Source organism: Lonchura striata, chromosome 8 (genome assembly GCF_046129695.1).
Source record: "Lonchura striata isolate bLonStr1 chromosome 8, bLonStr1.mat, whole genome shotgun sequence".
NCBI classification, from domain to species: Eukaryota; Metazoa; Chordata; class Aves; order Passeriformes; family Estrildidae; genus Lonchura; species Lonchura striata.
The window spans coordinates 10,529,783-10,550,721 of NC_134610.1; the positions used below are offsets into that span (position 1 = coordinate 10,529,783).

The following is a 20,939-nucleotide window of genomic DNA, read 5'->3' on the forward strand; positions in this document are numbered from 1 at the left end:
ATCCAGCAATAGGACTCATGGGATGTTGAAAGCTGTGCCAGAAGTTCTGGCTGGGTATCAGGAATCATCTATTGAGTTGGCCTCGAGGGGTGATCAATGCCCCAAGCCTCTCAGGGTTTAAGGGGTATTTGGACAATGTCCCAGGTTTTTGCTTTTGGTCTGCTCTGGACTGGTCAGGCAGCTGGACTAGATAATCCTTGTAACCCCAGAGACAATCTATTCTGTTCTGACTGTTCATCCACATCACGATTCTCCCTGCTGCAGCCTTTTGATAGTGGGATTTCTGGTGTGCTCTCAGTTGCACAGAATCATAGATATGCTGAGTTTGAAGGGACCCATCAGGATCATCGAGCCCAGCTCCTGGTCCTGCACAGGACACCCCAAGATTCCCACCACATGCTGAGAGCCCTGTCCCAATGACTCTAACTCAGGCTTGGTGTTGTGACTAGCTCCCTGGGGAGCCTGTTCCTCTGCTCCCCTGGAACAACTCAGTTTGTTGCAGAACAAACTGAGTTGGCAAAAGAGGTTAAAAGGCTGACCTGGTTAAAATGCTGACCTGGTGGTATCCTATACAGAGGAAAGACTCTGGAAAGAAGGAGTATGCATGGTGCTTCAGGATAGGGCTGGAAGCCTAGCCCAGAGTAAAATAAAGATTTCCAGATAAGATAAGGTGGAACTTGGTCTCCTTTGTATATCCCCAACCACCCTGTCTGGTACAGGCTTAGGGCATTGTCAGTCTTAGGGTAACAGTTTTTCTGTGTCATGCAAAGGCAGCATACAGACTATAACTTGTCCCAGCTCTGAATCTTGCCTTCCATTTACAAAAAAACAGACTATAACTGCAAAATAAAAGATGGGAGGTAAATGTGTAAATAACTTTGCTAGGTCATTGAACACCTAGTTCTCATGACCTAAGTTTGCAAAATGGCATACTAACCTGAGATCTTTAATGAAGCAGAAATGTTCCTAGATGTCTCAGGAACATAAATGTCTGATACATTTTTATGCCCTTATAAATCAAGTTTTGAATTTTTGAAAAACTTGCAGAAAATGTTATGCCTCAGGCCTGAGGCAAAGACACTTTACAGAAAGACAAATGTGTGTCTTCATATCAATCTTCTGCCTTATAAAATCTCTGAACTTTACAGCTCATATAGCATTGTTAGCTTAAGATTTAGTAGTGGCTGGATTTATTTACACCAAAAACATTTGAGGATGTGAAAACCTTTTCAAGATCAAGATCTGTGCGTGAGCCCAAGTCTTGTTTTGAGAGGTTTTAGTGGAATCTGGTGCTTCTGTGTCTGAGCCTGCTCCCACAGAGCTTTTTGAGTGAAGCATTCTCCCCAGCTCAGCTGAGTTATTAGCCTGGGAGGCAGAATGATCTGTAAACACCATAAATGGTAAATGCTGCCGAGGCAGCCCTTCCGCACGGCCGGAGCAGGCGTTAGTTGGCAGTCAACCCCACAATGCTGGCAAACAGATTCCTCCAGTATAATTAAACCTCTCGTAAGACTAAACATTGTGAGTTTTTGCAGTGTTCTGAACACAAGGCAGCAAACTCACTATTCTGTGCATGCCCTTGACTTGTGACCAGTTGTAACCTTGTCCTTGGCCACGGAGCTGCTGCACTGGAGCTGTGTGTAAGTGCAGTGCTGGAGCTGACCCAGCTTGGGCTGGGGGCTGGAAAAGCCAATCTCCACAAGTTCCTTCCAAACTCAGTTACTGTGTGATTCTGTGCAGTGCTCAGCATGCTGAAGTCCTGATATTTCAACAGGAGATGTCAGCATTCTGCAGCTCACATGAAAATGCTTTCAGTACATCAGGGCAGGCAAATGTACAAGAAAATTTCCTAGGCTAGATGATGTCTTTGACTACAGCCCAGGTAAAACCCAGGTCTAGTCTTTGGAAACCTTCTCAAAGTTTGCATCCTCATATGGATATTCTTTTTTAGTTTCAGCAGCAAATCTGGGAATGGCACAGTGCAATTATTGATTCTTTTATTCCTTCTCTCAAGGATATAGATTTATCTGTGTCTTTTACCTTAGAATAGAAATAGCTGGTTGCATAATTGCCATTGAACTGGTACAGGTGTAGTGTGCAATTCACTTGTACTAGGTTAACTGTTCAGTGCAACATAAATTTTCCCCTTTTCTATTACATATGAACCTTCAGCTCAATAACTCACCATTGCTTATAAATATGTTTACAAATATGCTCAAAACCTAAGTCCTGATACAGGTCAAGTCTTTGCAAAGTTCAGGCTTATTTTGATTTAGACCCACAGCTGACATTAAGACTCCTCTTGCAAAAACTTCCGGTCTGCAGATATGCAGAGATTAAATTTATGTAAGGACTCTTAAAACCTGAATTGAGAAAATTCAAATAAAAGGAAAGCATTTTTTATCGCCCTAAATTTCTAATAGTGCAGGTTAATAAATAATCCAAATTTGTATATAGTCACTGTAGATAGATTATCCTACTATTGATTACACAAATACTGGAACACAGAATAAGAGATTAGTAGAAATAGTTTTATATCAAAGGTAGCATATCTTTTCCCATTGCCATCTGAATATGCTGAGAATTTGTAATTTTCTTGAGAAATTGAAAAAGTGCAAATTCTCATTAATCTCTATGCATTTAATGCAGTAAGTGGCTTTTTTAAACATAGATTTGAGTGCTTATTAGAGTGCCTTTCTAATAAAAAATGAACCCTCAAGGGTAAGGGAATGTGATGGGAAAAGCCTATATTCCTTTTGCTTTGTAGAAAATATATATGGGTATAAAAATATCATTTACATGCTTTGCTTACTATTTCTGGTCTCTCGGGCTGCTTCCCACCGAGTTGTGCATCTTATTACTTACTGTTTCCCAACATTCATGCAAATTAAAACCTGAGGAAAGGCAAAAAACAGGAAACTTAATAAGTGGATCATTGTGGTGCACTTTTAAAGTGTAACACCTTATCAAAAACCTGTTGAAATGACAGAGAGATCACTGTCCACCAGAAAGGCTCCAGCTGGAGCCTTTTGTGCCAAGCTCTGTGCCAAAATTGTTCTCTTTAAGATGCCTGTCAGAAAATCTTACAATAGCTCTCTTCCATATTATCTTACACGATTTGACCTGCATGAAACCAACAGCTGTGGTTGTAAAATGGTGACAGCTTTTGTAAGCTACAATAAAGTAAACTAGATGCGAGGTCTGAAAAGAAGTCACTGAAATGTCCCTGGTTTTATCAAACCCATCTATGGGAGCAGTAGGTAGGGCTGTCTGATGTCCCCATGAACTGCCTGGGCATGATGTGGGGGGAGGAAATTGAGTGCACCAGCAGAACCTGACTGAGGAAAGGGACAGAGAAAATTAACTGACAGAGAAATTTTTAGTAACTGTTGACTCTTACATTCTTTGTGCATTCTTAGAGATGAACCTACTCCTACATGAGAGCAGTAAGAATTAAGAGTGATGAGGGAGCTATTAAATGGCTATAGGCGATTAGAGAGCATTAGCATAATAGACAGAGATCAGATCTCTTTTTTCACATCCAGTTGAATATGCCTGAGGATGCATAGATACATAATGAAGTCATGCCTTTATGCTAATGTCAAACAAATTTTTCCTTAGGTTCCAGATTTCCTTTCTGGTGCCAGATGTGTCGTACTTTTATTGTCCGTAGTTTTGGCAGCAGAAATACCCTGCAGTGTTACAAAAGTGAATGCTGCAGGCAGCAGCAGAGTGACTTGCAGTACCGCTGCTGGGAGCTTTGCCTCTGCCTCCTTCCTTTCCTCCTGCCTCCTGCTTTGGGCTCTGAAGCCAGTGCTCCCTGAGAGCATATGGATTTTGAACCCCAGCAGAGTGTATGTGGTCACAGGGACTTTGGAGGAATGAGGGAAAGCAAGCACTAATCCTGGCCAGGACTTTCTGTGCTGTTGGTTATTTGTGTCCTGTTTTCATTTCTGCTTCCCTACTCTTTTCCTGGCGCAGGTCATCATTTTGTTCCTGATGTATGAAACGAGCAAGCACCTGGCAGTGGCCAGGGAATGGGAACTTCTGTGGTTGTTGCACTTGAAGCCATCCTTTTGCAAACAGTTTCTAGTTTTTTTGTGTATCGTTTTCCTTTCAATATTTTACTATCAAAATAAAGCTACATCTTTTCAAAAGAAGTAAAATCACACAGTATATTTTCAACATAAATAGGAATAGGAGTTATTTGCTTAATCTCAAATGATCAGCATTCCATCTTTTCACTCCAAAATCAATTTTATTGCTCTTGTTCCAAAGAAGACCTGTAAGGCTAAAATTGAAGTAGCCCTTAGGTATATTATATGTAGAGTACTGCTATTACTATGTAAAATTGTGAAATGTTGAAGTATTCATCAGACAAACACTGAGTCACTGCATAGTGCTATCATAAATAAACAACTAAAAGCATTTACAAGCTTTGGAAGAATTTGAAAATAGTTAACATTCAGGCTTTGTAATTTGGCCTCTGCATGATTTTACCAGTCCCTTCTGAGAAAATGCACCATTTTAGACTAAATAACAGAATTAAAATGGACTGTGTTGTCTTGTGTAAAACATCTGTGAGAAACTAAAGTTGTCAGTAGGTATTTTCAATTTTTTCTAAGTCTAGAAGTCCATAACATCAAATTTTAAGTAAAGGAAGAAAAATTGCATTAACTGAGCCCCTATGGTTTCTTAATGAAATAGCATTTATGGGTTAGAACTAAAGTATTTTTAATTGTTTCTACTACATCAATAAATATTTGATGATTTTTGTGATGTTCTGATTAAATTGTTGGTACGAAATGCTACTGATTAACATACACTTCTAAACAACAGTAGCATAAGATTAGAGATCCCCTTTAAAACTATGTATTTTTAGAGTAGGGGGGAAAGCTTTTGTTTTGAAGAAAGACTGTTCAAATTGCCATGAAGTCAGATTTATTAGCCATATATTTGCTGTATCCTTGATGACACAGGTTTGGTTGTTTTAGCCACGATATCTTCTAATTTTTGAGCTCTTAGGTGCAACAAATTTTTGTATCTGTTGTTAAAGAAATACCTTTACTTGCTCTGTGCTCCAAAGAACAGCAGCAATACAAAGTGAGATGCTTTTACTCCTGCCTTAGAACAGGAATTGAAAAATCAGGCTGTTCAGGGACTAAAGGACTAATCTTCAAGGACTAAATCAAAGTGTATGTGTATTTTTATATGGTACATTTACAAGGATAGGAATGAAAGCTGATTTTCTTTCCCAGGACTACGCCTTGAGTTTTCAGTATTTCAGATGTAATGATCCATCTTACTGTTCTTATGCATGATTACATTAATTCCATCCACTGAAATAGCTCTTCAGTCTCTCCAGTAACTTTTCTTGTACTCAAGCTCTATTCTTCAAAGTTTTTTACTACTCACACCCCACAGACTTCTATTTGTTTTATATTTTCCATCCTAAGTTTCTGTTGAAGTACAGGTCTTCATCCAGGAGGTCAGCACAAACCTATGTGGTGCTTAAATCTAGTGTAAACACTATTATTTTTTTAAGATTTGTGCAGTGGTGAGGCAGGCTCTGACCCCCTTCATTTCAATTTGACAGCTTCCCTTAAAAGAGTGAGCACTGGTCAGTAGCAATGGTGAGTTGATTTTCATCCTTTCAGTCCTAGAGTTTACTCTTTTTTGGAGTAGATGCCTGCACCCCCTGTAAATCTTGATGTCCAATCTCATACCAGTGGGTCTCCTCACTACCATAGGATACATCTGCCTGGAATAACTTAAAAAATTGAGGCCTAAATTTTTTGGGTTTGTGATTCATATATGCAATTACTGTGAAGTATTTGCTTGCTTTCATGTAATGTTTATGCAGCTTTGTGCAAGAAGGTGGTTTTATTCCAGTACGTGAATCTTTTCTGTCTGCAGCACGTGTTTTGGAGGAGTTTGCATTGCTGAAAAATTCCTTATGGGAAATGATTCTGCTCTGATTATTTTGTAGTTGCTCACACATTTCTTTTTAATAAGCTGAGGCTGTTATACTGTATTGTCTTCCTTGATTATAAAAATCCATTTATTTAGACAACATGTAGAAGGCATGTGAGTCCAAGAGAGCAAAGAGCCAATTGTGAGAGGTGTGGAGTGCTGCTCAGACTTAATGCTGTTTGTACCAGGGCTTTGGGAGAATTGCTGCTAGAACCACTATCAGCAAATTTGTTTCCTGGTAACTATCAAATTTCCTGGGAGTTGGTTCTGCTTTTTTTTTTGTTACCTGTCCTTCTTTGAAGACATGAACTTTTCTGATCAGACACAAAATAAAAATATGTTCACATGTGGATAGAATGTAGGGTTGCAGTTTTAAAGGCAAGATGTAAGAGGTCTGAACACAAGCTAAACCAAACAAAAAATATATCCAAGGGACTGATAAACATTTATGACTTTTTAAAGTTGGTCATGATCACTGCTTGGGCTTCAGAAGTGTCTTTGCTCAGGTTTTTAGTAGGCTTCCTGATCTGCTTTACCATATAGATCATAGTTAAATGGTCTTGTTCCATAGCCTCTGAATGGCTGTGGCTACTGGAAACAACATAGCACAGATAGACTTAAGAGTGAATTATTTAAATCTAAATTCCCTCAGCATTTGATTGTACAGCCTCAAAAAAAAAAAAAAAATTAAAAGCCCTAATCCAACAGTGTGTTTTGTGGTATATATTGATAACCTCAGGTTTCAGTTTTTCCCATCATCAATGAACTGCTGAAGTCAAGTACAGGAGAGGAGTGTGGTGAACTCAAACCTGTTGGATATTGACCATCTAACAATCTAAATGGTAATTACTTACAGAGTTACAAATCCTGTGCTGCAGTGAGCTTATATTTCTAACTCATCAATTACAGCAATGGCAACTTGTAACATCCCCCAGGGTTTTCAGATTAATTTAGCAGTGATTACAGGCACTGAATGTTTGGTTACAAGTTTTTGCGTTGCTTTGCTTTTTTGTTTTGTTTTGTTTTCACCTGAGCGTGTGTACTTGGGGAAAAATGAGTGTAATTTCTCAGTGATATTCCCTGATATCTGTTAACAATGATTTAAGAGGATTTTCTGAAGGAGGAGAGTTCCATTCCTATTTTTTGTCTTTCTGCTTGGAATACTGGCAAGGCAAAACAGCTATATTAGGTGAATTCAGTTATTTTTGCCTTCTGAAAGCTAAAGCAAAACCACTGTCTCGACATCATGTTGAGCCTAAGGTCACTTAAAGTTTGTCATGAAAATTCCAGTAAGGGACCCCTTTTGTTCTTTTTATGACTTTGCAGAAAAGAAGAGCAGCAAGAAGGCAGAGAGTGCACAGGCTTCAAAATTAAACAAGACTTTTGCACCCATCTTCCTTCAAGGCCTGACTGACCTCAAAGTAATGGATGGAAGTCAAGTGATAATGACTGTGGAGGTATCAGGTGTGTAGCTGTAGAAAGGTATTACTTAAAAAATTTAAATAATGCTGCAAAGTGTGTGGTTTTTTCCATATTTGTAGCAGGTGTCTTTGCATTTGGAAATAACATTTCTAGGTAACAGTTTTTTAAAAGCTAGGTTGGTCTGATGTGATCTTCAGCATGGCTGAACATTGTCCACTGTTAATGTGTTCAGACCTGTCAAAGTGTTTCTTGACTGGAATAATAAAATGATACAATATGAGTCCTCTTGTTGAAGTGGACTTTTGTTGTGAACCAAAAAAGATTGAGTTCCTGTCAGCTGGGGTAAGATTAGTGTTGCAGAAAGAGCAGTCCTGGTATGAATTTTGGTATCAAAAACTTTTAATAACCATCTTTGTGGTGTCTAGAACTCATTCTCCCTCTCTGTATACATGCTTCCTTTATTCATTTGTATTTTAATCATAATAAGACAGACTATTTCACATTACACAGCATGGACAGAGTTAATAATAGAAATTCCTGAATATTTTGAAGATGAAATTGCAGAATAAGGTGGCAAAAAAAAACCCAAAACTTGTTCCTTGTCTTAATTGACATACGGTGGGGTTTTGTGAGTGCCTCAGATTTTTGTTGCTTGCTTTTTTTTAGCTAACCCATCTCCTGAAATTATCTGGCTGCATAATGGGAAAGAAATCCAGGAGACAGAAGATTTCCACTTTGAGAAGAAAGGCAATGAGTACAGTCTGTACATCCAGGAGGTGTTTCCTGAAGACACAGGCAAATACACCTGTGAAGCCTGGAACGAAGTAGGAGAAAGTCAAACACAGGCTACATTGACAGTTCAAGGTATAAACTTCCTCTTCACCTTATAAAATGGCGAAAGAAAATTATTATTCTAATGTGCTGGAGGAATGTCTCTTTGAAATACATGAGTGTTTATAAGGTTTGTTGTGAAGGATGCTCAAGTTCTCAGTCTCTGCATCTGAATTAAAAAGGATATTGAGCAGAAGCAGCTTTAAAAAAATCTTTTCACTCTGGAACATTATGTTACTATTTCAAAAATGCATTCCTGAGTCCTATTTCTAGGGGCAGTGCACAACTTTTGCTAAATACAGCTTTAAATTATAACTATCAGACTTACTTAACTATGATGAAAATAAACCTTTTAATATGTTTTTTTTTTTTTTTTTTTTCTAATTGATGTCATTATTATTTGAAAAGGCTTTCTAGGAGTTAGGTATCCTGGCTTTAATGTTAGCATTGTAGTGGTAGAAGGTAAGGAAAACATGATTTCTGCAATCTGAGAATTAGCTGCAAATAATTTAGCTTTAAATCTTCTCACATGATATTAACCCCACAGCAAAAACTCAAGTACCTACAAGTTTCCTGTGACTGGGCACATAATATCTTTGTGACAGGGACTTCCTCTAGTATAACTGAATATTGACATTTCCTCATAGCCACTACTGAGAACTAGTGGAAATCACTGAGAGACTTTTATTAGTTTTAATGTAGACTATCTTATCTGCAGTGTTTGAGAGAGCTGTTTAGTCTGTTGTGACTGTGGCTCTGAATTCAGACTTTCCTCTCTCCTCCAGTCCCCCCTGAGATCCAGCCTTGGGGTCAGTCTGCTATATTAAATGTAATTTTATGCAATTGTTAATGATGATTCATTGCATGAGCTCTCAACTGCACAGCAGTCATAGTACTGTTACTTGCCCTTAAAGCTATTCTCTAAGGACAAATCTCCAGGATTCCTTTTAGGGCAGCTTTAAAGTCCCTTTGTTTTGCTCTTAATATAAGCTTGGATCGAGCCAGTAAAGTGCCAAGTAAATGATTAATTTTAATATGAGCACAAGTTACTTCCAAAATTAAAGTCTGACTTATTTTCAGATTAAAAACTTATACCATGCATGTTCAAAATAACTTTCCTTGCCTGTGATTGCTTTCCCTGAAATTAGTTAGCTTAGTGGTGACATTCAAGCTTGACATTTTCTTCTGATTTGTAAACTGTGTTTGTAAACTACAGAACCTCAGGATGGTATTCAGCCCTGGTTCATTAGCAAACCGAGATCAGTGACAGCAGCTCCTGGGCAAAATGTCCTGATATCCTGTGCCATTGCTGGAGATCCTTTCCCCACTGTTCACTGGTTTAAAGATGGGAAGGAAATAATGCCAGGAGCAGCGTGTGAAATCCTGCAAAATGAAGACATCTTCACACTGGTCTTGAGGAATGTGCAGTCTCGTCATGCAGGGCAGTATGAAATTCAGCTCAGGTATGTTGGCTGTGAAAAAGAAGGTTGTTCCCTTTGACCAATTAGTTATATTTACCCCCAAGTTAAAATTCTCCTTTGAAGAAGACAGGAGTTCCATCCTATTCAAGTGGAACATTAGGGTACTAGAGAAATAGAATATTTCTGAGGGATAAAAAAGAACTAATCAAGCTCATAGAGAAGACAGGAAACACAAGAAAAGTCAGGAAAAAAAAGGACAAAGCAGTATGGTTTCTTTTTGTGATCCTGTAAAACAAAGCTTTGTGGTAGCAATGTGAGAAGCAATTTCTAGCAAGGAAAACCACAATCAATGTCCTGAGTTTTGGAGCTATTTATCATGTTTGGCATTGTTCTAGGTATTTGTAAGGATGCCTCTTTTCATAGGAACAAACTGCCTAGTGAGGGCAGTTACACAAGATCCATAACTTTAAGGGGGGAAAGTGTTTCCTGGCCATGTTTGAAATGTCTGAATCTTGCAAGCAAGTTGTAGTCTCCTTTTGCTGACATATCTTTGGAATGAGGCACCTTGATGCTTTGAACATCTTGTCATTCCTACAAAATCTGGAAGAGTTATTTTAAATTTAATTTTATTTTATTCTGGTAAAATAACTATAACTGTGCTTTAAATGAAGAGTTAGATTTGCTGGCTCTTTACTTTGTAGAAAGTTCCATACCATTTTCCACGTGCAATGGTGAAGATTGCATATTTTATATGTGGTTGTAGAAAACATAGTGTAAAACCTTAAAGTGATGTTATCATTCCATGCTATTTACTATGCATAGACTTACTTGGTTAATGTTTGGGCCTTTCTTTATTAAAATTACTGCATCATCATGGACATTTGAGTCCATTACACTGGAAGACAATTATTTGGTTTGCTCCACACAATCACTTTTTAGTCCAAGTGTACTAGTCTGAATTGTCCTTTGCCTAATTGCAAATAAATTACTTATATCTTCTTAATACAAGGAGGCAGGGAATTTCCTAATAAATTCAACCCGTTTAGCTTGTAAACAATGAGTTTAATTTTTTTATAGTTATAGTTTTTTTTCCAACCAGTGTGGCCCAAATGATGGATATGTCGATGTCTCCTAGCTCAAAAGTATCTTTTCATGGACTATCACAGGCAGAAACAAACTAGCTTCAGTATATTTTAGTATTTAAAGTCAAATGAGACACTCACTTTCTGATACACTCAGTATCTCTGGAAGGATTAGAAATGCTAATTCAACTTAATTCATGTCACCAACCTTGATAGGAGACAGCAGAAACTGAGAATTGCTACCCGCTGCTGGTACTTTTCCACAGTTCAGTGTGTGTGCCCTGGGCGTGGGCACCTTCTCTTATGATATGCTGGTGGTTTCACTTGAACTGAAAAGAGAATGAGATATTTCAGCAAAACTTCAGGGATGGAAGAATGAAAGAGGACAAAGGAGAGCCAAGAGAGTTTTGTTGGGACTGATGTTGGAAGTCAACCGTATTGATCAGGTGTAGTTGGTGATCACTCAGGCCAAATTCATCACTACAGCCCTTTTTTCAAAGTGGAAGTCTGATAATACCATAACTCTATAATGTACATTTAGAAAATAAGTTATTTCAGACAATTAGTAGATAAGAGGCATTTTTGGGGGGAAGAAGAAAAAGTAAAGTTGTAGCTATAAAACAAGAAAGCAGATTACATGCTAGTTGCAGCTATTCCCTAATCCTTTCACTGGAGAAATAACTGAGCATCCCACAAAGATCAGTGCATACATGCTGGCTTTTTCTAATCCATAATGAGTAATGGTGTGCTGCAGTTAGAGCAAAGGGAATGCTGATACCTCATTTTACCCTCCTCTCACTTGTAAAATTCCAGTTAATGTTCAGAGAACAGAAAGTCATATGTTTTTAGGCAGTGGTTGTGTACTATGACTAACAGAGAGGTAACAGCCTCGGGCATATCCAAGGAGCCAAAAGTCAGCTGTGTAACTTCAAGTTTGCAATACAGTTGCAGTAATCTTCAGCACTAAATTGTCTTGACTAAATAGCTGTTGAACTGGCTGCATTTTTCTTGAATACTTAAGAATTGTTTATATATTCAGAAACTGTTTTAACAGTACCTGAGAGGAAGAGAGCTGCATTTTGTGTCTTTCTCTCAAAAACTCCTGCAAAGTCCATTAAAAAATATGGAAAAACTGAGAAAACATAAGTCAATTCAGTAAAGAGTTTACCAAGTTGACAGTAGGCTATTTTAAACATAATCATTTTCATTTCAATTAAAATGTGCAGTTCCTTTTCACTTGTTAATTTTAGAAGCAGGTTGCATAGCTGCTCTGGGGGAGTCACTCCTTCTCCAACTCTCTTAATTTAGTCCAGGCACAGTTTCCTACTAGTGTTAATTATTTTCCCATTATTTTCTCCATTATTCTTAAGCTCTAAATTCTATCCTAATACCTCCACAATTCTTCTTTTGTATTGGCTGCTCATAAATTAAAACTCTGGTCTTAAAAATGTGGGTTTAACAAAAGATCTGCTTGACTCTTGCTGGTTCTTTCTCCTTTAGGTAGAGTGAGCTGCCAAGGACGTGGAGCTCAGTGATCCTGGTGTGATCCATCCATGATTGCTTGTTGGCTTTCTGTCTTACTAGCCCTCAGCATTATTTAGAATACACCTTTGCTTTGCCTTTTACTATTTAGCAGACTGCTAAGTCTGGCTTTTAGAACAGCAGTCAATGTAGCCCCTCCTTGTTCTTTTTTTAAACCTACACAGGCCTATGATTCCTCTACAATTGTCTTAATAATGTTCCACTGAGGCTGTTACGTCTCAGGCTCAGAAGAATAGTGCTGCATAAATATTAAAAGAAGAGATTTATCCACTTTTGCAGTTCATCTATTGAAATTTGGAAATTTTACAGCCTGCAAAATGCTTAAAATGGAAAATAAAAATCCTTTTCCTTACTCATAAAAACAAAGATATTTATTTCCCCTCCTATATCTTTCCAGTGATGCAGGCGCTGGTATCCTGTTATCCCACTATGACTTTTCTGTATTCCTTCAGTGTGTGCATCATAAATGAAGAGGTAAACAAAAAAAATCTGTGAGAACTGGACAGAGACTGTGCTTTTTGAGCAAAACCTTTATCTTTATAGCAATACAGTCAACATGAGACACCTCAGAAATCATGCTGCAATTCCTTAAACAAATCATCTACTTTGTTTTCCTTTGTCTTCTCAGACATTGTTTTTCTTCTCCCACACTTCATTTTCCATACAAGCTTGGTTAGTGTTGATTAGTATTGATTTAGATATTTTGATAATCTGCTTAAAATCATGGGAAAACATTCATTTTATAAATCAGTGGTACTTTGAATACTCTGCAATTCAGGTTATATAAAAAGCACTCCTAAGATTACGTTTCATTAGGCTAAACAGTAAATATAGCTCTGTCTTTCTGTAAAATTGAGTTTTCAACCCCTGTTTCCTCCTACTAATATATTATTTATTTTTAGAGAATAAAGCCTCTTTCTTGTTCCATCCTCCCACTTAGTGCTGTAAAATACAAATAAAAATACTGTTCCTTCAGGTATAAAAAGCTTCTGGCAGAATCCTTAAGAGAGGTAAATTGGTGCATCCTCTTTGAAGCCAGTAGAGCTGTTCTGCTTTATGCCAGCTAGAGTTGTGATCCAGTGGATTAGTTGCTTTCTTTGGGGCTAAAGCTTCATGGAGTCTGGACTATCTCTCTATTTAACTCACAGAAAAGTTGCAAAACCTCCTGAGGATTTGCAGTTACTTGCACTGAAGTACCAGCTATAAGTAGGGATCGACTTCTTTGCCCCTTCAAGTTCATTCTTGAAAAATGTCATTTACTCTGCAATATTTATTTCACACTTTGCAGACTGGTAGGAAATTTCAGTATGTCCCCCAGTATAATTACAACTGCTTTTTTTCCCATTCCTCCAGGGAGTGCTTCCTAGGGACATGCAGACAATAAGTCTCATCTAAGGTTCAGTGAAAATATTTGAGTAGGTTCTGCCAAGAAACTAGTATTTCAAGATATTTTGAACATAAAAGCCATTCCAGGGAAAACTGATCCCACAATAGGACACAAAGCTATTTTTAAGATTGCCTCAGGCTTTGCAGCTGGGGTTTTATTTGTTTTTGGTGGGCTTTTTTATTAATATTCCTTGACATTTTAAAGATAAGTCCTGTGGATGAGCATTCTACAGAATAGTCCTGCAGAAGTCAACACTTCCAGGCACTACTTCACAGCAAAGCTACTAAGTGTAGGCTTTATCCATGTCTATCATTATTCCACAATAACAGAGCCACTAAGATCTGTCTGTGTCTGGGGTTTTGTTGACAAAATGCCAACACAGAGAACCTCAAGCTGCACAAGTAATGTTGTTATTGCCAAGATTCAAAACAGCAGAGATGTGAAAGACTTGAAGATGTGCCCATGTACTGCAAGGCTCTCTTTTATCTAACTGCCCCTATGCATCTTTGCCTTGCCTAGATTCTGAAATTGCATAAATGTAAAAAATATTTACCCAGGTTCTGGAATTATTCTGGATTGAAATTGGTATCTAAATCACTCAATCCTTAATTTTTCTTGGCTTGTTTCTCTTTTTCCATCCTGTGTTCTCCAAGCTGGGTCAGTGTTTTTAACTTCACCTTTTTAGACTCTTTCACTGGATGCAGAAGACAAAGTATGTTCTCCCTGCTCCTAAAATCATCAGTTTGATTTCACTGGGAGCTGGCCTTACCCTGGGAAGGCTACACTTTTGAACAGACACAGACTCAAGGTTTGTATCCAGTAGTCTGGTTTTCAGCCATTCACTTGAATCAGAAATCATAATTAAGATCAAAAAACTACCTTGTGAATCATTTTTCCATCTAGGTACTTATATGTCCCACTGTTGCCATAATTTGTAAGTGCTTCCCAAGGTTTTAAAAATAGAAAGAACAAAATGCTCTCCTACTTTCTTACCCCCTCCTTTATTTTCCCAACCCTATGAAAAATAGCTTACTTTAGAAGGATTTACTTTGCCTGCTTTATTTGCTTCTTCGCATATGCAAGGAATTTGCAGAGGGAACGATGCCTTGCAGAAATGGGTCCTGCAGAAATGCTACCATTCTTCACAGTGGTCAGGACCACATGCAGTATCCCTGAATTCCTCTCCTGGGACACTGCTCTCTCTGTTACTTCAACCTCTCCCACTAGTGACACAATTCTTGTGGACAAATATTTTTGCCAAACAGTCATGACAGAAGCTGAGCAAAGCTGCCTCAACATTTAATGTACTCTGCAAATTGTCTACTCTTCAGCATGCATGGCTTGTCCTTTGTCAGCTTTGGATTGGTTTTGAGTCCTGAACAGGAGGGCTCTCCAGGTAAACCATGAGCTTGTAAAGCCCTGCAGCGCTGGTGAATGAGCAGTTCCAGAGTGTATCTGCTTTCCTTAAAAACTTTGTTGAAGCAGAGAGAAAGAAAAACAACTCATGACTTCCAAAAGTGGCAAAGGGGGCCAGGTTGAAATGCATTATATGAAAACAACAGGTTTTCAGCAATGCTGCTACCCTACCATAATTTTATGCCAATCAGTATGTTGGGAGGAGGTGATGTGCTATCCTTTTTATTTATCTTTCCATTTGTCTTAGCTTCTTTTTATTTCTCTTACTTCCAAGTGGAGGCCACACATATGAGTGAGTAAGAATGGCAGGTCTCCAGTACAGGGTTGAGCTCAACACTCTCTGCATTGACTTGGATGCTCTCCTGCCCTTTGGACAGTTTCTGTTTGGTACTCAGATGTTATCTAGTTTTTTGTCTTGAAGGAAATGAGAGTTGTTGCTTTCAGTGCTATCCTCCTGGATTACCTCCAACAGCAGTTTGTAGTGTACATATTCTGACTTACTGGGTATCAAAGTGTTAAAAACATTCCTCTGGTTTCTTGTTGTTAGTGGTCTTCAGATGCATTTCTATTAGCAGGGTCTTTACTTTATAATACAGATACTTGGATCATACCTATCAATTTCTTTGTCGTTTTCGTATTAGGCTGATGTACTATTTCTTTTTCTGAAGCAATAGAAATCATGAGAAATCTATCTGAGGTGATGGCACTAATTGCTCTTACAAAGACAAATTTTTGTGCTAAAGCTTTGATTCTGTTATTGTGTTAATTGTCTTGCCTTCACTTCAAGTTAAAAATGGGTGAAAATTTAGGGGTCTTTTCACCCAAACAGTACCATATCTAGGAAAGTTTCTCCATGCTCTATTTAAAAACCAGGCCAGACAATATATTTATGGCAAGCTAGCAGTCCTGAGTCCATGTTTTAAACTTCAGGGCTAAGTGGACTTGAAGGTGCTCTTATCTAGCAAGCTCAAAGCAGAACACAGCTGGGAAAACCTGCCTCTCTTGCCTTCCTCCCCTCCAACACATGTCTTTTGCTCATGTCCAGGAAATGTTTTCAGTAGCAAAAGTTATTTTTGTTCAAAAAGGAGAAATAATCCAGGACTTTCAAGTCCATTTACAAGCTTCTACCTAAACTGGGAAGGACAGAAGTGTTTTCACTAATAAAAGGTATTTCTAGTCTTTAATCAGTTCAAGTCTGGTTTTTTAATAGCAGTCAGGGGAGTGGTGGCAATAGTTACACAACTGCTGCCCTGGGGGAGTTAAATTTTGCTTTTGGCATCTCTTGTGTTAAGCAGAGAAGAGCTGTTTGGGGCTGGAAGAATGATATATGTCTGTAGGAGGGAGGGAGCTGCAGGGGAGCGGGGAGCACTTTAAATGAATTCTTTAATGGGAGCCCTTTCCAGAAGGCATCCATGGTATTCCTCTGCAAAAGGAAGAATAAGTACTCAGCACCATATATGGTGACACTTTTATGTTTTTTTAATATAAACATGTACAGGCTGGAGCAATCCATGTAGATGGGTTTTGCTGATTGGTTGAGCCAGAGGGGAGGGAAGGAAATGGGACCCTGTTTTTAATATCTTAACATTAGAAAACTTAAGAGCTTGGATTTGAATAAATAAACAGTAGGCAGGGTTGGAAAGTTTTTCAGCTTTGTAAAATAGCCCTTTCCTCTGTCTTGATTTTCCAGCTTTTGTATTTATTTTCCTTTAGCTTGTTTGTTTGCAGCTGCTTCATTCTGTAAATTGCTTTGATTTTTGTTCAGGGAGTATGTTGTTCCCCGTGCAGATAGCAACAGATCAGTAAAAGCTATTTGAGATAGCTTGGCTCCAAATATGAGGGGACCAAATCTACTCAGTCAATCCCCACAGTGCTGGGCATAGAAAAGGGAAATGCCACAATGGATATGAGCTGCTTTAGTGTAACACACAGTCACTTAGCTCAGGCAAGTTACAGAGGAAGAAACCCCTGTTTTTCTGATTTCACGTAAATATTTCAGGAACCAAGTTGGAGAATGCAGCTGCCAGGTGTCCCTGATGCTGCGGGAGAGTTCAGCTTCCACAGCAGAAATGCTCAGAGAGTGAGTATTTTTCCCAGGGACTTGCATGGGTGGGTTCTATTTTTTGCTCCGTTAATTCCCTGCCCTTACAGACCCAGGCTGGCTGCTGTTCAACCTAATCCCCAAATGTGACCTAACAAATTGTTTTCATCATACAAGCTAAGCACATTGTACCAAGCCAGAGTAGAGAAGATCTTTTTTGTTTGTGCCCTTATATGGCTCCTGAAGTCATCATTGATGCAATAAACTAATGGAGTATGCTCCTCTAATCAGCCTCCCCTTCTATAAACACATTTTGTTCCTGCTCTGAGATTGTTCCCTGACATTTTTAAACCAGCCCCTTTCCTGGCTCTCTCTTTCTTTTCTTTTTCGGTTCATAGTGGGAGGGAATCAGCCAGCTCTGGAGAGCAAAGAGATGGTGGAGATCATGGTAAACTAACATTTGGTAGAACAAGTGGCTTCAAAAAGGACAGCAGCGTAACCAGAGTAGCTGAGGAAGAGCAGGAGGACGTCCGAGGCGTGCTGAAGAGGCGAGTGGAAACTCGGGAGCACACAGAGGAGAGCCTGAGGCAGCAGGAAGCTGAACAACTTGATTTCCGTGATATTTTAGGCAAGAAAGTCAGCACCAAAAGTTTTTCTGAGGAGGAACTGAAAGAAATCCCAGCCGAGCAAATGGACTTCCGAGCAAACCTGCAGCGGCAGGTCAAACCCAAGACCTTGTCAGAGGAGGAGAGGAAAGTCCATGCTCCCCAGCAGGTGGATTTCCGCTCTGTGCTGGCCAAGAAGGGCACCCCAAAAACCCCATTGCCAGAGAAGGCACCACCTCCTAAACCTGCAGTTACAGATTTCAGGTCTGTGCTGGGCTCCAAGAAAAAGCCACCTGCGGAGAATGGCAGCGCTGGCACCCCTGCACCAAACGCTCGTGCCAACTCTGAAGCCCAGAATGCCACCCCCAATTCTCAAGCCCCTGTTGCCAAACCAGCAGTGAAAAAAGAGGAGAAAAATGACAGAAACTGTGAACGTGGGTGTGCAGTGGTGGATGGGGGAATAATTGGGAAAAAAGCTGAAAACAAAGCGCCAGCAAGCAAACCACCAGCAAGCAAAGGAACAGCACCCTCCTTTACAGAGAAGCTTCAGGATGCTCAAGTAGCTGATGGTGAAAAATTGGTCTTACAATGTCGGATTTCCTCTGATCCCCCTGCAGCTGTCACCTGGACTCTAGACAGCAAAGCCATCAAATCATCAAAGTCTATTGTCATCTCCCAAGAAGGTAAATTAATTGCATTACAAGCCAGCTGGATGGCACACTGTTATATCTGGCTCTTGATTAATAATATTTAGTTCATTAGAAGTAATGCAGTATTTATTTAAGTCCTGTGCCAGTAACTGTTTCCAGATGCAGCTTTCTTGTTATTTCAGCGGAGTACATAAGGAACAGTATTGTTTGACATTTCTTGAAGATTCTCCTTTAACAGCCTGCAGATGTAAATTTTATAAAGTTGAACTTCTTGCATTTTTAAATGCTGTTTACATTGCTAGCGCTGTTTAAGGAGCTGGTACATGATGCTTATTTAAACTGAGCTTTAAGGATTTCAAATACTGAAAGCATAATAATATTATTGCTGGTTTACAAATTCTAATTGAATTCTTCTGTATGTTTAATATTTCAGGCTTTTTATTGCAATAAGAAACACAGAAGCAAAGAGGGGTTGTGTCATAGAAAGAAATTACTACAACTGCAAGTTAAGATCAGAGTTGAGAACAGATTTCCAGTGTATTTAAAGCCCCACCACAGATGCTTCTGTTGCCATTACAAACACTGAAATATTTGAACTCCACTGACTTGGTGACTTTTAACTAACTTCAAGACTGTATAGAATTTGGTAGAAGTCCTTAGAGAGAATACTTACTGTTTTCAAACCAAGAAATTCCCTTATACTTCACATTTTGGATGATCAAACCCACTAGACTGTTTTTTGCATGAAAGTTAATGTTGTATCTAGACAAAATATATTTTCCTTGGGACAAAAAAAAGAAGGAAGGACAATTGTTAGCATCAAAAAACCTTCTTTACTTCATATGTGTTCCACGAAACACTGAGGGAATTATCTGGAGAATGATACCCTCTGACACATTGTAGCAAAAAAATTCATGTCCACAGTGAGAATTATAGCCTGACACAGGGGTTTGCACTCTTACTTTTGATTCTTCCTTCATTTAATCCAAGGTTTTTTTGTGTTACCAAATGAGAACCAAATTATTATGCAGACCAGTTCAGCACAACCAGTGAACCCTTGTGCAGTGTTCCAAGCAGGGTAACACAGGCATTCTCCTGAAGTGGATGCAGTCAGAAATTGCACTATCTTCAGAGAGGCTTGGGAACTCGAGTAGTGCATTAAGGAGACAGCAAAGCAGATGGAGAAAGGCAAATGGTAGCAGGTGCATTGTGTCTGGCCTGTGTCTGAAGTAGCATCATGTGTTTTTCGGGGGTTTTTTTCTGAGTACATGTTGATTTTTACCTAAGGGGATTGTATAGAATAAGGGTAAGTGTCAAGTACATGAGAAAACATTGACTAGTGGAAATGCAATTCTTACAAGAAGAACTGACAGAATCAGTCAGTTCAGCTAGCCTTATGCTGGAAGCAAGATTGCAAGGCTTTTCCTGGAGCTGCTCAGAGTGGAAAAGAAATTGTGCATCTCAAAGTTCCATGGCTCCTGTCAAAGTATATCAGACAGACTCACCTCATAGCTTCTGAGCTATGGTGGAACCTCCTGAAGTCGCAAAGTTTTAGTGTTCTGGAGCTGTAGAAAGCTGTTTTCTTCACTGAAATAATCTGAGTAACTATTATAATCCCCCAACTCTTATTCACTCTATAAAAGGGTACTGTGGAACTGTAAATCAAGGGTGGCTGTTTACAGTGAAGTGATCCTGATGTGCAGAAATGCTCAGTCACGTGTCAGAGCAGAGCAGGATGCTTCTCCTGTCCAGCTTGTCTGGGCTGGGTGACACTCCTGGTCACAACACTCCAGGGTGTCAGACATTAACAGTGCTTTCCACTGAGGTCAGGATCAGAGCTCAGTCCTGCATAAGGAATCCACTCTTGCAGGGGGTGAAGACACTGTCCTTATGTTCCACTTGTACCTGCACTGATACGCTGGTACCAAGCTTATAGTCAGGGTTATCAGTATCTCAAAGTCAGGCTTTCTTCTGCATGTATTTGCAGAAGATCTTGGAAAGAAATATTACACAGGGCTCAAAGTTTTGTCCTTTAATGGAAAGACAAGGAATGAAGATTAAAACTATTTTTTTAAACCTTATTACATACCCTCTGGTACACTGCATGATGGTCAGTTTTGTTTGTTTTTTTTTTTTTTTTTTCCCTGAGAGTACCTGCTAGCTTTGGCTCTTGGAGAAGAATGTGTTGTTGCTCTGTCACTATGATTCTTTCATGCCAACTGTTGAGTAATTAACTAGATATGCATGAAACTTTAAGTTCCAGATTTCATAGAGATTCAGTTTTCTCAGTTTCCCTAATTAGGAACACATACTTTACTTAAGGGAACCAAGAGAGGATAAGGAATAACTGGAATAACAGACTAGAATTGAGAAATAGCAAATTCATTCAGTATCAAGAAATATTATTCATTGGGGAAACTGTATGAATTAGTCTCACAGATAGTGTTTGGAGCAGCTTTAAACATGGAGAGCAACAATAGCACTGGATGCAGTCCACAGCAGGCCAAAGATGAAATCCCAGTTTCCATCCTTTGCCCCAAATGCTGAAAATGCAACACCATCACACCCA

General features: G+C 39.0%; 1 protein-coding gene across 3 annotated transcripts in view; it reads left to right on the forward strand.

Moving 5' to 3' along the window:
• Positions 1–20,939, forward strand: part of MYLK (myosin light chain kinase) — a 195,609-nt gene that overhangs the window by 106,162 nt on the left and 68,508 nt on the right. For all 3 annotated transcript variants that reach the window (XM_021526062.3, XM_021526064.2, XM_021526065.2), the window contains 5 exons: positions 7,300–7,437; positions 8,062–8,259; positions 9,443–9,689; positions 17,074–17,154; positions 17,514–18,403. In XM_021526062.3, the coding sequence (XP_021381737.2) occupies positions 7,300–7,437; positions 8,062–8,259; positions 9,443–9,689; positions 17,074–17,154; positions 17,514–18,403 (1,554 nt within the window). The remainder of the gene's footprint in view (positions 1–7,299; positions 7,438–8,061; positions 8,260–9,442; positions 9,690–17,073; positions 17,155–17,513; positions 18,404–20,939) is intronic.